The sequence below is a fragment of the Rhinolophus hipposideros genome (assembly GCF_964194185.1).
Source record: "Rhinolophus hipposideros genome assembly, chromosome: 23".
Lineage (NCBI taxonomy): Eukaryota > Metazoa > Chordata > Mammalia > Chiroptera > Rhinolophidae > Rhinolophus > Rhinolophus hipposideros.
In genome coordinates this window covers 10102075-10116196 of record NC_138069.1, presented here as the reverse complement: position 1 = coordinate 10116196, position 14122 = coordinate 10102075, and the positions used below count along the sequence as shown (strand labels likewise).

The following is a 14122-nucleotide window of genomic DNA, read 5'->3' as shown; positions in this document are numbered from 1 at the left end:
AGTTTCTCTAAATGTTAAATCTGACTCACTGTGCCTAAACTGTTTGTACAACTGAGTTTATGCTGAATACCTCCTCTCCTTGTGGGAGCCTGGAATTTGGTACATGCCAGGCAGAGGGTACCTACATGACTGACTCCCAATAGAAACCCTGAACGCCTAGGCTACGGGCAGAACTTCCCTGGTGTGTGACATTTCACAATGTTGTCACAACTTGTTGCTGGAAAAATCAAGCACAGCCAGCCTGATTCCGTTAATGGGGGATTCTTGGAAACTTGTACCTGGTTTCCCCCAGACACTGTCCATGTGCCTTTTCCTTTTGTTGTTTTGCTTTGTATCCTTTCCCTGTAATAAATCGTAGCTGATAGTACAGCTTACATGCCGAGTCCTGTGAATTCTCCTAGCAAGTCACTCAAAGTTGGTGGAGTCTTGAGGACTCCCAACACATGACTTAACACATCACCTTTTAACTTGATCCCAAAAGCTGAAAAGCCACTCAGGCAGTCCACCATTTTATAGAAATTTTACTTCTACACCAAGTGTGAGTCAGGATCCACGTTAAAGTCACTAGATGTGGAAATAAGGACAAATCTGACAGATCAATGGAGTATTGAGGAAAGGCAGAAAGCATCTAAGAAAACAGTGTCTGTATTCAATCTTTAAGAGAAGTAACATTTTCACTCTTTGCACCCGCAGAATGTGGACAACAGTCTTAATCCTATTCTTCCCGACAAATGTTTAGTTCTGCTTTACTAGATAGCCATGAGCTAAGGAATCCACCAGACAAAAAGACTGTGGGATGAAAAAGCCACCCAACAGTCCTTGCTTTGCCAGTCAATGCGCCAGCATTAAAACAAAAGAGGCCACAGAGGTAACTGCAGAATGAGGACAGTCAGTGGCAAAGCCTACACAGCCTCCCAAACGCCAACAGTCACTAAGGACTGCACCATTCTACAAGCACAAAGCTACTGACAGCCAGGCTTCCATCTAGATGGAGATCTGGAAAAGACAAGATGAAGCCTACCACTGCCTTGCCGTTAGTGCTAAATACAGCAACAGCAAAGACACAGAGACAGGAATGGAGAAAAAGACTGTTTCTCATTGAGTATACTCGACCAATTTAACAAATGAATGGCTATCAGACACTATGCCAGGTGCTTGAAGAAACGCAGGAAGAAGTGGGCTTTCAGATAAGCCTTTACATAGGCAGAATAACAGGAGGCCTGAGCAAAAACTAGGGGGCAGGAAAGAATATTCAAGAAAATGAAGACTAGTTTGAGAAATTCTTAAAATAAGTATACAACCAAAGGCAAAAAAAAAATAAATATTTGCAGTTAAAATGCAAATGCTTCTTCATGCAAGCGCCCGGTAACATGTAGGGAGCAAACTCACCGAAACAACGCAGTCCACAACAGGCTTTTGAAGAACACTTTCCGCTGTCTCCTTCAGTTTGGACAAAAGCATGGCAGTCACTTGCTCGGTGGTAAAATTTCGTTCTTCCTCCATGTATTTCACCTGCAATAAAACAACAAAAAGACCTAGGACCTATTGTATTTCTTCATGTCCTAAGAGCCTAAAGTGAGCAATGTCTCACATCACCAACAGAATATTATCTCAAGAGGGAATTGAAGAAAGCTAGTTTTGAAAGCAAAAATAACTGGAAGGTCCCTTCTAGCTTTGTAACACGCTTGTGAAACATGCCACATGGAGGTGAGAAGCACTATGCAAACAACATGCTGTGACAATTTACCTGCGCAGAAGCAAACTGGGGTGGCTCACTGTGAGCCACACTGCCCTTCCATAAAGGGCTCTGGTGATGGAAGTTCTTCCACCACCTGACGTGCTACGAGAGTTACTTGGTTTACTGTGGTGACTTAATTATCGTCTACCAATTAGGATCCAATCTAACCTGAGGACATTGTTTTAGTCAGACTTGCTGTAGCCTCAGCACCTGACAGACCTGACACAATAAATACTTGGTGAATTAAAGAATAAACGATGAACGAAACTTCGAGATATCCCGCCCTGGATAAGTCTTCAGCTTTGATGAGAGTTGCAAACTTTAAACGTTGAAAGACTGGCTAGCATAAGCCCCCTCCCACATGTACCCATGCTCCTCAACTACAGTCAGGACCAGAAAATGTCACTCTCTTCCTTTAAGCTGTTGCTCCAACTCAGCTTGAAAGCCACCATCTCCTCGCCTCCTCGCTCCTCAGCCAGCCACAATTTACCCGGGTTTACAATCTAACAGCTTCTCTATCGCCTGATAAAGATGCAAAAATACCCCTTCCGGTGACTCTTATTTAAAACCACCTCTTCTTCCTGCGATTTGTCTAATCTTAGTGGACTCCCCCACCCTTGTATGTGGATCCACTTACTCCTGTGGTCTTCTCCCTAGTCTCTTTCCGACTCCTGCAATGCTTATAACAAAATCTCACAGTACCCATCCTGTTTCCTACCACTAAGTATCCCATTTCCTCACTTCCCTTTTGGATCCTTTTTCCCTCCTCTATACTCCAGCTTCATCCTTCCCTAGGCCATTCAAACTGTTCTGAGATTATTGCCACAGATACCCTAACATAAACCCAGTGACCATTCTTCAGTTATCAGAATTCTTCACTTCTAAACTGAGTTCTCGGCTATCACGGCATAATTGACTACCTTTTTTCTCAGAATTCTCATCACCTCTTGAATTTTGAGCCTGTTCCCATGATTCTTATTTCTCCAATTGGGATGTCTCATATACCAAATCTCCTCTCTCTAAACTCACTTGCCTGGAAACTGGAAAGTTCAACCACCCCCCTGGATTGTTTCCACCTCTGAGTGCCAGAGAGGCAATGTGTCCACCTTACCTGTCCCCCAGCCTCTCACCTCTTTTGTATGATCAGTTCCCTGTACGTTTCACAAAAAGACTCTTCTAGATGTCCCAGAGATATCAAAGGCAAACTCCCTTTTCCCCAAAAGAACACCTTTCCAACCTACCTCCTACTGTCAGAAGTATGACCATATATCTGTCTAGTGACTTTAAAGTGTTCATTTCTTTGCCTGCTTTTCCAGAAGTCATTCCCTAAAAATCACTGCAGAACGGCCACTGCATCAGTAAACAAGACAAACAGCAATGGTAACATTAACTTCAAAACATCACTACCCGGGCCAGGTGGCTCAGGCGGTTAGAGCTCCGTGCGCCTAACTCCGAAGGCTGCCGGTTCGATTCCCACATGGGCCAGTGGGTTCCCAACCACAAGGTTGCCAGTTCAATTCCTCGAGTCCCGCAAGGGATGGTGGGCAGCGCCCCCTGCAACTAAGATTGAACACGGCACCTTGAGCTGAGCTGCCTCCTGGATGGCTCAGTTGGTTGGAGCCCGTCCTCTCAACCACAAGGTTGCCGGTTCCACTCACACCAAGGATGGTGGACTGCGCCCCCTGCAACTAGTAACTGCAACTGAGCTGCACCTTCCACAACTAAGAGTGAAAGGACAACAACTTGACTTGGAAAAAAGTCCTGGAAGTACACACTGTTCCCCAATAAAGTCCTGTTCCCCTTCCCCAATAAAATCGTTTAAAAAAAATAAAATCACTATCCATCTATCCAACCCATATGAATGATCAAAATCCAAATTGTTCAAAAAATGCCAAATGGTCTTTTTACTAGCAAAAGTTTTTCCTAAGCATTTGTAAGCATTTTCATTACAACATGAAATCAGAATGGTACTGATATATATACTGGCCTGATAAAATAAAATGCTGTAATCATGAGGCACTACCTTGAGAACCTTACCTTTATACCTGTTAACCCAGTGGGCAATTGCACAATATCATATGCAAGGTTCGATTTTTCTGCCTCCACAAACGGATCAGAGAATGCTCGGCCATGGAATCTTTTAAATCCCTGGACTGTGTTCTTTGCATTGGAAATGATCTAAGAGAAAGAATATCAAAGTCACAGAGTAGAAAGACTAACAGCAATTAAATTAGGGAAAAAGAAATTCAACAGCCTCAGACTGAACTGGCATCATTTTAACTCCAAAGTTTCCTTCTGAGTTCCAGTTTTCTTCAGCTCTAAACCTTTCTGAATGATGCTTGCTAGCATGTGAAGTGAAGCTTGAGGGGTGAGGGGCTTGTACAGGTAACACAGAGACCACAGCGTGGCTTGTCCTGCTTCTCCATAAAGACAGGTCATTACACTTAGAAAAGTATTTTCTGTCTTAAACTTCTAATAAACAGTTACATAACAAAATTATTTCTAGCCTTTAACAATTACCCAGTTTGTGATTCAAACTTTCCATACTTGTTTCTATGAGTATGGAGTCAATTTGGAAGTATGTTATCGATTCAGAAATTCCAGTGAAAGAAACTTATCATAAGGGGGAAATAAAGACAACACTAAGTACACAATGATGAATGCAAAGAGATATTGACAGAATGTATTTATAACCAGCAGACCAGAAATAGCCTAAGTGGGTATGGGTCAATAAATGATGGTATAGCCACAGTGTGTAAGGTCATTATAGGAGGTAGGAAGATAAGTATCTACATAGTATGATTTCACTTTCTGAGAAGGGAAAAACATGTTTATATGCTTAGAAAGACTACAAAAGGTTCCACATTAAGATACTAACAGTGCTTTTTAGATAATGGTAGTATGGGTAACTTCCAAATTCCTTATACTATTATATTTTCTAATTTCTCTAGCATTAACTATTATAATGTATGGGCAAAGACATTCAAAAAAAAAAATCAAGAATGAATTTGTGCTTAAGATTTACAGGCGCCTCTTCCCAATGCAAGAGTTAAGCAGTATAACGATCCGCAAGGAAAAGCTGCAGAGCAACTCTGCATCGGGTATGTCAAAAGGCACACACAGAAGTCCTTTTGTGAAACAGTGAGGCCTCCCAAATCAGGTCCTGCTTCAGTAAGCTGCCAAGCAGAAACTCAGTATCACAATAAGTATGTCAACCTATAAATAGGCAGCCAGGTTAGTACAATAATTTGTATTCTCAATAATGAAAGCAAACTTAAAAACAGGAAGAATTCACTGGAATTTTAGAAGAAAAGACATTTCAATAACGCTGTGTACTTGGTATCTACTGCCTCCTAAACTATCTTGAGCTTTTTGAAAATGAGATTATAAAACACCCAGTTGAATTAATAGTCACCTGGCCAAGCACCATTTTCTTAGGCTTATAAATGCTAGGCCCTACCCAGTCCAGAGAGGGTTATTCAGTCCGTATTTTGCTCCAGATTGAACACTGAAAAAGGTCACACATGCAACTCCTTAATTTTACAGCAACCCCTGACACTCAGGATAATAGAGCTCGCAATTCTGCTGCTCTGGTTACTCAGAAACCAGCAAATATGTCAGGTTCCTGGTTTACAAAGTAAACTAATGATAGGTAAGTTGATGTGCTTCTACAAGTATGACTTCCTTCCTTGAGAACCATGATTAACCAGATCAAATATAGAGACAACACTGACCCTCATATGATGAGAAAGATGAAAGGCCCGACAAGACAGACTTTAAGGAGCCTTTAAAAAGTCCAGGAACAAGTCTTGCTTAAACAAGATCTGACCAAAACACATCCTAGCAGTGTGCATGAAACAGGTGGTACTGCCCATGCTCATCACTCGAGCACACTCACCTGTACGCCTAGGCCTACCAGTGCGAAGCACACACCGGGCACTCGAATCGTTGCTGGCTGGAAGGATGGACAAACCAGAGAAATCGGCCAGTTTAGGAAAAAACAAAGCTCTACCTACCTGGCTTTTAGCTGCTGCTCCAATTGAACGATTCTTAGGACCAAAAGAAATGCAAGCCCTAGAAGATAAAATAAACATTTAAGCATATAACTTAATTGCAACATTACATCCAAAACAACAGCAGGCTGGACTTCTGAATCTTTGCTAAAAAGCCACATATTTTAACTCACCCAGTAAGTCTAAGATTTTAACCTTTATGGAATGGGCTGCCTCTTAGAATAATGGAATCCAGTCATTTGGATGTTGAAGCACAAGTTTTATGTGATGACTATCTGTCCACAATACTATAAAGGTGAACGAGCCAATCTCCACTCTCCTCTAATTCTGCAAGTCTGATGTTCAAAATCCCAAGATAAAATAATGTATTCTCATATCAATTCATCAAATAATGTTCTTTGTTTTTTAAAACAGCTTATAACTGTACCAAGAGAACAGTCTATAAACCCTGAAAACAACTCTTGTCCTATTGTCTATAAGTAAAAAGCAGTTTTTCTAGAACTACCTTCCAAGGACAGAGTGCTCACTTCGGCAGCACATATACCTTCCAAGGACAGAGAATTTCTGACAAAAAACTTTATTCCTATTTCTAAACACATTCTTCCAAATCAATTCACATACTGCTTGCTGGTTTGATCTATTTGCTGCTTATTTTAGAAATCAAAACTGAAACCTGCAAAAAGGTACTACTTTAAAACACTGCTTAAGCTTAAAAAAAGTCAGTTATATTAGAGTTGATGCTTTTGCTATCATGGCCCCTGTGCGTCACCCTGTTTTTCATTCTAATCCCTCTGGAACCTTGCCCTGTGTTCCCTTTACTCTCGCGTTATCTGTCACCTCCCTTTCCAGTAGCTGCTTTTTTCAAGTATAGTAACATCAAACTCACACAGCACCAAAAACTCCAAAAAGACAAAGCTCTTCCCAGAGTCCATTTCCCCCTCAAGCTAGTAAATCCTTCTTTTCCTTCTACTTTAATTATAATGACTGCATAGATTACTTGTGTGTACTATCTCATTTAATCCTCATAAGTAACCCACCTTATCCCCATTTTATAGAAAAGAAAACTGAGTCCATAAAGGTATTAAATTTACTCAGCATCATGCAATCTGAAAGTATTGGCGTCAAGTCTCCATTACTTTCATTTCTCCATACTTTACATTCTGGCTTTGACCCTCTCTATCCTCCGTGGACCTCTAGTCCTTTCAATTCAGCAGAGTGAGTAAGAAATAGGGCTCTGGAGCCATACTACCTTGGTCCAAATCTGACACATTACATGACCTATTAATTGACTGAGAATTGTTTTACTTAAATAAATTTATTAGCTCCATGCAAACTGACAGGAAGCTGGGCCTCTGTACCTTAGTAATTCTTTCCAACCAATGAGGTAAGAACCCCTGTGAACCAATCTCTCAGAGCAGTTGCAGGCAGCTGCGCCCTGTATAAATATGGTTTAGCCTGGACCCCATCAGATTTCCTCCACACCCTAAGCTCTGTGGGCCTAGAACATGCTGGGCATACCCCTCAAGCTCCACCCTCCCCTCCCATAAATACAACAATCATTAATTTTTTTTCTTTTTTAATTTCCTGAGAACCACTTAAATATCTCTATCACAGCCCATACTGCCCTTTAGGAAACTGCCCAAGGCAATCTTACCCACTCCATTCACTGCAGTCTCAAAAGGCGCTCTAGCCTAAGCCTATCCACTGGTAAAACTACGTCTTTCTAAAAAACCCCCGATTTGATTTTCTAAGACGTATCCCCCACCAATACCTCAATCCTAACATAACTGAAAAGCAATGTTATTTATATCTTCCATTGTTTCCTATAGCCCTTTTCTCAAACGTCCATCTCAAAACAATTACTAGTTCTAGGAATAAAAATCATTAATGCTCCCAACTTTCCTGTATGCCCTGTTGTAGGGTTAATTTCCTATTCTACCTTAGTAATTCTAGAAGCAAGAGCTTCTAATTACCTTCCAAAGAAAACCAGTTACCAACAAATAAAGCCCCAATTCCTTAATGTAGAACCTAAATTAATGTAGAACCTAAAAGTCGCTCACCATTCCAACCGCATCCCCATTTTCCAGCTGCATTTCATGCACATAGTAACCCAACACAAGTGAAACAGTCTTCCAATCTTCCTGCTCTCCTCACGGAACTTCTGCTACCTGAAATGCTCTGGTCCTTCTGAATCAGTCATTCTCCAGATACTGTGTTTCCCCGAAAATAAGACCTACCCAGACAATCAGCTCTAACGTGTCTTTTGGAGCAAAAATTAATATAAGACCCAGTGTTATATTATATTCCATTATATTAGACCCAGTCTTATATTCTAGTAAAATAAGGCCAGGTATATTTTATATATATATATATATATATATATATATATATATATATATATGTATATATATACATATACACACACACATACATACATATATATATAAAATATTTAATTATAAGACCTAGTCTTATATTCTAGTAAAATAAGACCAGATCTTGTATCAATTTTTGCTCCAAAGGACACATTAGAGTTGATTGTCTGGCTAGGTCTTATTTTTGGGGGGAAATGGTCTATCACCAACTTTGTCTGTGAAGCCTTCCCAATCCCACTCAAGTAAAAATTAATCATTCCCACTTCTTATTAGACTTGGATTTTGGATTTGGGGCAATGCAGATACAGAACATTTCCATCATCACAGAATGTTCTATCGTGCAGAGCTGCTCTAAGTAATAATTTCCTTGAAGTCAGTTCTAGCATTTTTTCTTACGTTTGAAGTCTACCTCTGCCTTCTTAACAGTTATAGGAAGTGTTTCATACATCTTGAAAAGCTAAATAAAAGTGTGTCTCAGTTCAAATTATTCATCCTTTTTTTGGTCTATGCATAGACACACTACAAATAGTTCCCACCTTCTTACAAAGCAGTCAAATGTCACTAATGGAACCTCAACCTGCACATAATACAGCGGTAATAGCTTCCACAAGATGTAACTATTGTAAAGTATGAGGAAAGTCCACGCTTTTCTTACCATATCATAGAAAACTATTAATCTAATATCACTACGTAATTCACACATTCTTTAAAAAGTTCTATAATAAACTATTGCACTAAAGAAACCCTTAGCTTTCCCACTTTGCCATCAACTTGATTGATTTGAACAAATATGCAGTAAAAAGAGCTCAGGCTCTAGAATCAGTCAGGGGTCTGTCTAAATCCCTTCTCTGCCTGTCTAGCTGTGACCTCTGTTGCTTTACCTCTCTTGAAATTCAATTGCTCATCTCTAAAATAGGGAAATTACAGCACCTACTTCAAATGGTTGCTCTAAAGATTAAATTTTGTTGATCCATTTATAAAGCACTTATATCAAACTCTGGGATATAATAAATAACAAAATATTAGCTATTACTATAGTGCCAATGAAGTCCTGGTCTGAGTTTCATACAAAAATAAACCAACTAGTTTGCTATGAAAGATCTGCTTTACCTCAAACTGTCCACTAAAATCCAGTCAGCCACCTTAAAATCATCTACCCATGAGAAATAGTCATACCACTTCCAATAAAAAAGGGCAATATAATGGTCAGTATGTCAAACAGCACAAATTAAAGCGTTTTTCAAACTAAAAGCTTACACAAAAAAACCAAATATATAAATGTGAAGAAAGCCCAAGAAGATTAAACTAAGTATTAGTGGCAGCACTAGACCTACCTAGTTCAGTTCTTTCTAGTGTAAACTCATTGTAGAAAATTAGAAAACAAGGTATGAATAAAGATTATCTGTAATTCCACAACTATCACCCACCCACCATAGATGGCCACCACTAGCATTTAAGTAAATACTTGTATGTGCAATCCTAATACAGGCATGCCTCCTTTTATTTTATTGTACTCTTGCTTTACTGTGCTTCACAAAGGTTGTGTTTTATACAAATTGCAGGCAAGAGACCATCCACCAGCAAAAAGACTGACTCGCTTTAGAGCGGGTGGTCTTGAATTGAACCCACAATCTATCTGAGGTATGCCTGTAAATATGTCCTAAAAAGGTAAAAAATTCCAATCAGTTTGCTTCTCCTCAACATATCCTCTGAAAAGTATTCAATAGCTGGATTATTCCGTCAGAATTTTGACATGGAACAAGCATAGCAAGATATCTAAAGGCAACATATCTACTACTGCCCATTCACCAGGAACTTCCAAAATCTGCACACAGCCTACATCCAATCCCTTTCATTTATAGCTTTCACTATTCATACACCAGGCAGTGTGATAAACATTCTACACTTGATCCTCCCAAATACTTAGAAAACAACTATTATTGATCCAGTTTTATAACTTGATTCAAGTCGAATGAACGTGCCCAGAAACGTAATTAGTAGAGTATAACATTCAAACTCAAGACTCCAAATCCCATACATACATATTTTAATACTGCAAACCAAACCATTTAGATTTATTCCAACTTCTACACCTTCCCTAGGACTGTCCCAAATCCTTTCCTTCATGTATTCTAATCCTATTTGCTCAAGTCTCACTGCTGCCTTTTCTCTTCACTCCATGCCCCACTGATGTAACCTCTCCTCTGAACTCGGTATTTTAAGTCTGTACTTAAATAAGTTTACACTGTTGCTTTATGTCGTCCATATTTCCAACTAGAATGATTACATTTCTTCCTCTATACTACACACAACGCCAAGTTAATGCTGCTATAAAAAACATAAGTACTCAGACACTTGCTGTTTGACTGCCATTACTTTTCCTCCATTCCAAATTACTGGTTGACATTATTATAAATTAATTCAAATCAAGTTCAAGACTGTTCTAATCTTTAAGTCCTAGAAACAATCTTTTTAAGCCAGAGAATAGCACTGCTCTCCCTGTCCTGGCTAAGAAATACTACTGACCAAATATTTATGCACATTCTGATAGGATATTAGAAACAGCTGCTATCGGCACAGATCCTTAAAAGGTTGTTTCATGTTTGTGTGTGAACTGCTCTCAGGATATTAGGACAACTGTTGCTCTTAATTCACTTTCTTAAACAACATAAGAAAACTAGTTTTTCAGAGAACCGACAACAGTATTTAGACTATCAAATAAGAGATGTAGCAAAACTGGCATGGAAATGGTTATTATATTAATCAAAGTATCTTCTGGTTACTGCCTTAGCACCAAAAAGTACCCAAAAAAGTTGGTATCAAACAGACCAAATAACTCATTCCTTTAAGATATTCTTCCCAAAGTACAGCAAATTCCTGAGTCAATATCTGCACATTAAAAGCCACATATTTGATGAATCCTAAAGGCAAACGTCTATAGATTTCATTTTACTGTCCCAATATATAATCCACTAATAAAGAAGATTAATAAAAACTACAAAAAGGTAATAACAGCAATATTAGCAAATACTTAGGCAGTATTTACTGTATGTAAGACATTATTATAAACACTTTAACTCATTATAATCCTCACAACCCCCAGTGAGGTAGAGAAATCACTTATGTTCCTGGTATAATTTAATCCCTTGAATTTTTGTCAAGTATTCTGGTAATATTTACTGAAACGCTAAGTACATATATCCTTTGCCCTAGCAATTTCACATCTGGAAATCTATCCAACAAAAATAAAAATATTAACATGTAAACATAAATACAAAAGACTACTTGTTGAACTATAGGTAATAGCAAAATATTAGAAATAACCTGAGTGAAGAAAACATATTAGTCATGTAATGGAAAAATTAAGAGACAGCCATAATATGGAACATACAAATTTAAGGAGGTAGATTCGTATTTGCTGACTCTGAAAGATGTCTAAAATACAAGTGAAAGAAGAGTTACAAAATATAGTATGATCATATTTGTTTAAACACACACATACACCCTACATATATTTGTAGAAATAAAGGTAAACAAGGATACATAGCAAATTAGAGGGAGAGTTAACTTAATTTTACTTTAGCACTTTATAGTTTTTATTGTTACAAGAAACAAGTATTTTGTTAAGAAAAAAGTGTTTTAAGAAACAATTTAGAACCTAATGACAAAGTTCGTGTACATTTTATACCAATTTTGTAGATAAGGTTGTATTTCAGTTCTTAAACGATTCAAAGAAACTACTTTCATAACCTTTGCAATTAGAAACATGAAGCTTTAGTTAACAAATCAACTTTCCTTTTCTTTGAATCTAAAAGATCTAAGTCATCCTGTTTCTCCTAGATCTACACATGTAAAGACATTCACTACACAGAGGAATAATTTTCGTGTACAAATAAGGTATCAGATGTTAATCTGCTGTTAACCAGAACCTATACATACTTTCAGCTTTTGCCTTTTCAAGGGCAGTTATTAATAGTCATCTCCTCAAATTCCTATTATTAGGAACTAAGTCCATGAAAATGATAATCAATTCACACACAGATTTTCACAAGTAACTCATGTCTACCCCATAAGTTGCTCATTTTGGAAAGTATGGCTCAATTAACTTCTCTAATGTTTGGCAGTCCAATAACATTTTTATTGCAAAAGCAGCTTTATGGTTGTACCCTTTCTACTGTAACAATTCAACTAAATATAAAAATAGGCTTCCATCTTATTCCAAGATATCAAAAAACATCAACAGGGACAATCCTTATTTAGAACTCCAAAGTTTATTTCAAAGTTGCCCGCCCTTCTCCCCCATACCACCACTCTGGTGGAGAGCAATGTCAACTCCCTCGTGGACTAAACATTGCAATAGCCTACTAAGGTATCACCTTGCTTCTTGCCCTTCTCAAATCCATTTGCCACAAAAAAGTTAATCACATTTTAAAAATACAAGTTGGATCACCTCATTGCACCTAGATAAAAATCCTTAACAAGATTTACAAAGCTTTGCCATAATCTGGTCTGCCTAACTCCTCTCCAGATTTCTCACACATTCTCTCAAGTGGCTCAAGAGTGACTAGGATCCTGTAAGTACGTCAAGTGTGCCAAGCTCTTCTTGTCTCAGGTCTTCCTCTCTTGCTGCTCTTTCTGCCTGTAACAGCTCTTCCTCAGACCCACCACCTCCATGGTAAATTCCTACTCATCTGCCAGGTACCAAGTTAAATGGCACTTCTTTAACGGCACCTTCCACCTCCACCCCGTTATCAATTCTAAATTAGGTCCCCATCATCTTAACCTGTACTTTCCCATCTGGACCTTTACCAGTTAGTAATTATGTATATATTTGTTTAGCATCTGGCTTTTTCCACTAGCCATGTCCATGATGGCATGATCTTGTTTATTTGTTCATCAGAGCACCTCCAGGGGTTAGCAAATGACTGGCATTTTGGAGACACTCAGTATTTGCTAAAATGAACGAAACCTAAATTTGATGGAAAAGCAAGGGTCTCTTCTGAGTAAGACTTAGCTGGCTCCTCAAAAACTGAACCCAATCCTGTTACCCCAATTTGAAAGGAGGTGCACTTCCATCATCACCAGCCTTTTGCAATCTGCATCTCATTTCCACTCTCACACTAAAACAAACCTACATCAGTCTATGTACCTCTGCGGTATAAAACCATTTTCCTATACCCACTGCAAAGATCAACCTTTCTGTTCCCATGTTCCACTTAACCAGAGACTCCAAAAATCTAAGCTAACCAAAATCAGCTCAAAAATTACTTGGGTGTATAGCATCCCTGTACGTTACTGGGAAACATAAAGGAAAATATAGCACATCCAGGGAAAACCATTTAAAGTATTTAAATGGATTTCCTTATCACAATTATATGGTGTATTTGGTCACCCATCATTTAGTCTTTGAGGCAAATTTAACAGCAATCTGGGAAAATTAAATTCTTTTCTTCTAAAATAACTCAGTTTTAAATAATGGAATTCATGGCAAAACTGTTATAACTGCTATTTGTCTAAAAAATATTAGAGCATAAGATAACAGTCTAAAAGAAAAGACAGGAACACTGTTCCAATATTTGGGATCCTCTTCCCTATGGAGCAAAAGGACGTTCAATTTTAGGCAATAAAGGACCAAGATGTTACATGCCTAACTCAGCCCTCTAGCCTTTTTAATTCCTTGGAGACTATCTTTACAGATGAAATCCAGAGAGAAAGACAATTATCAAATAGGAAATTAATGTTTAAATACTTAAAAACAAACTTCAATGCTTTAAAAAATTCAGTATACAATACTTCCCTGCAAATACAAATTAGCACATAATACCCATTGTTAAAAGCTATAAAAATAGGAGAGAGTGGGGTATAGGTTTTCTTTTGAGGGGGTGATGAAAATGTTTTTAAAATTGTGCTAATTGTTGCACAATTTTGTGACCACACAAAAACAATCGAACTGTGCATTTTAAGTTATATCTTTATAAAGTTGTTAAAGATTATAA

General features: G+C 38.3%; 1 protein-coding gene across 1 annotated transcript in view; it reads right to left on the bottom strand.

Moving 5' to 3' along the window:
- The window catches only part of HSPA4 (heat shock protein family A (Hsp70) member 4), a 39266-nt gene that overhangs the window by 22858 nt on the left and 2286 nt on the right, over positions 1-14122 (bottom strand). The window contains exons 2-4 of the mRNA XM_081034943.1: positions 5755-5812; positions 3776-3916; positions 1390-1512 (exon numbers count right to left, since the gene is read on the bottom strand). Of these exons, the coding sequence (XP_080891069.1) occupies positions 1390-1512; positions 3776-3916; positions 5755-5812 (322 nt within the window). The remainder of the gene's footprint in view (positions 1-1389; positions 1513-3775; positions 3917-5754; positions 5813-14122) is intronic.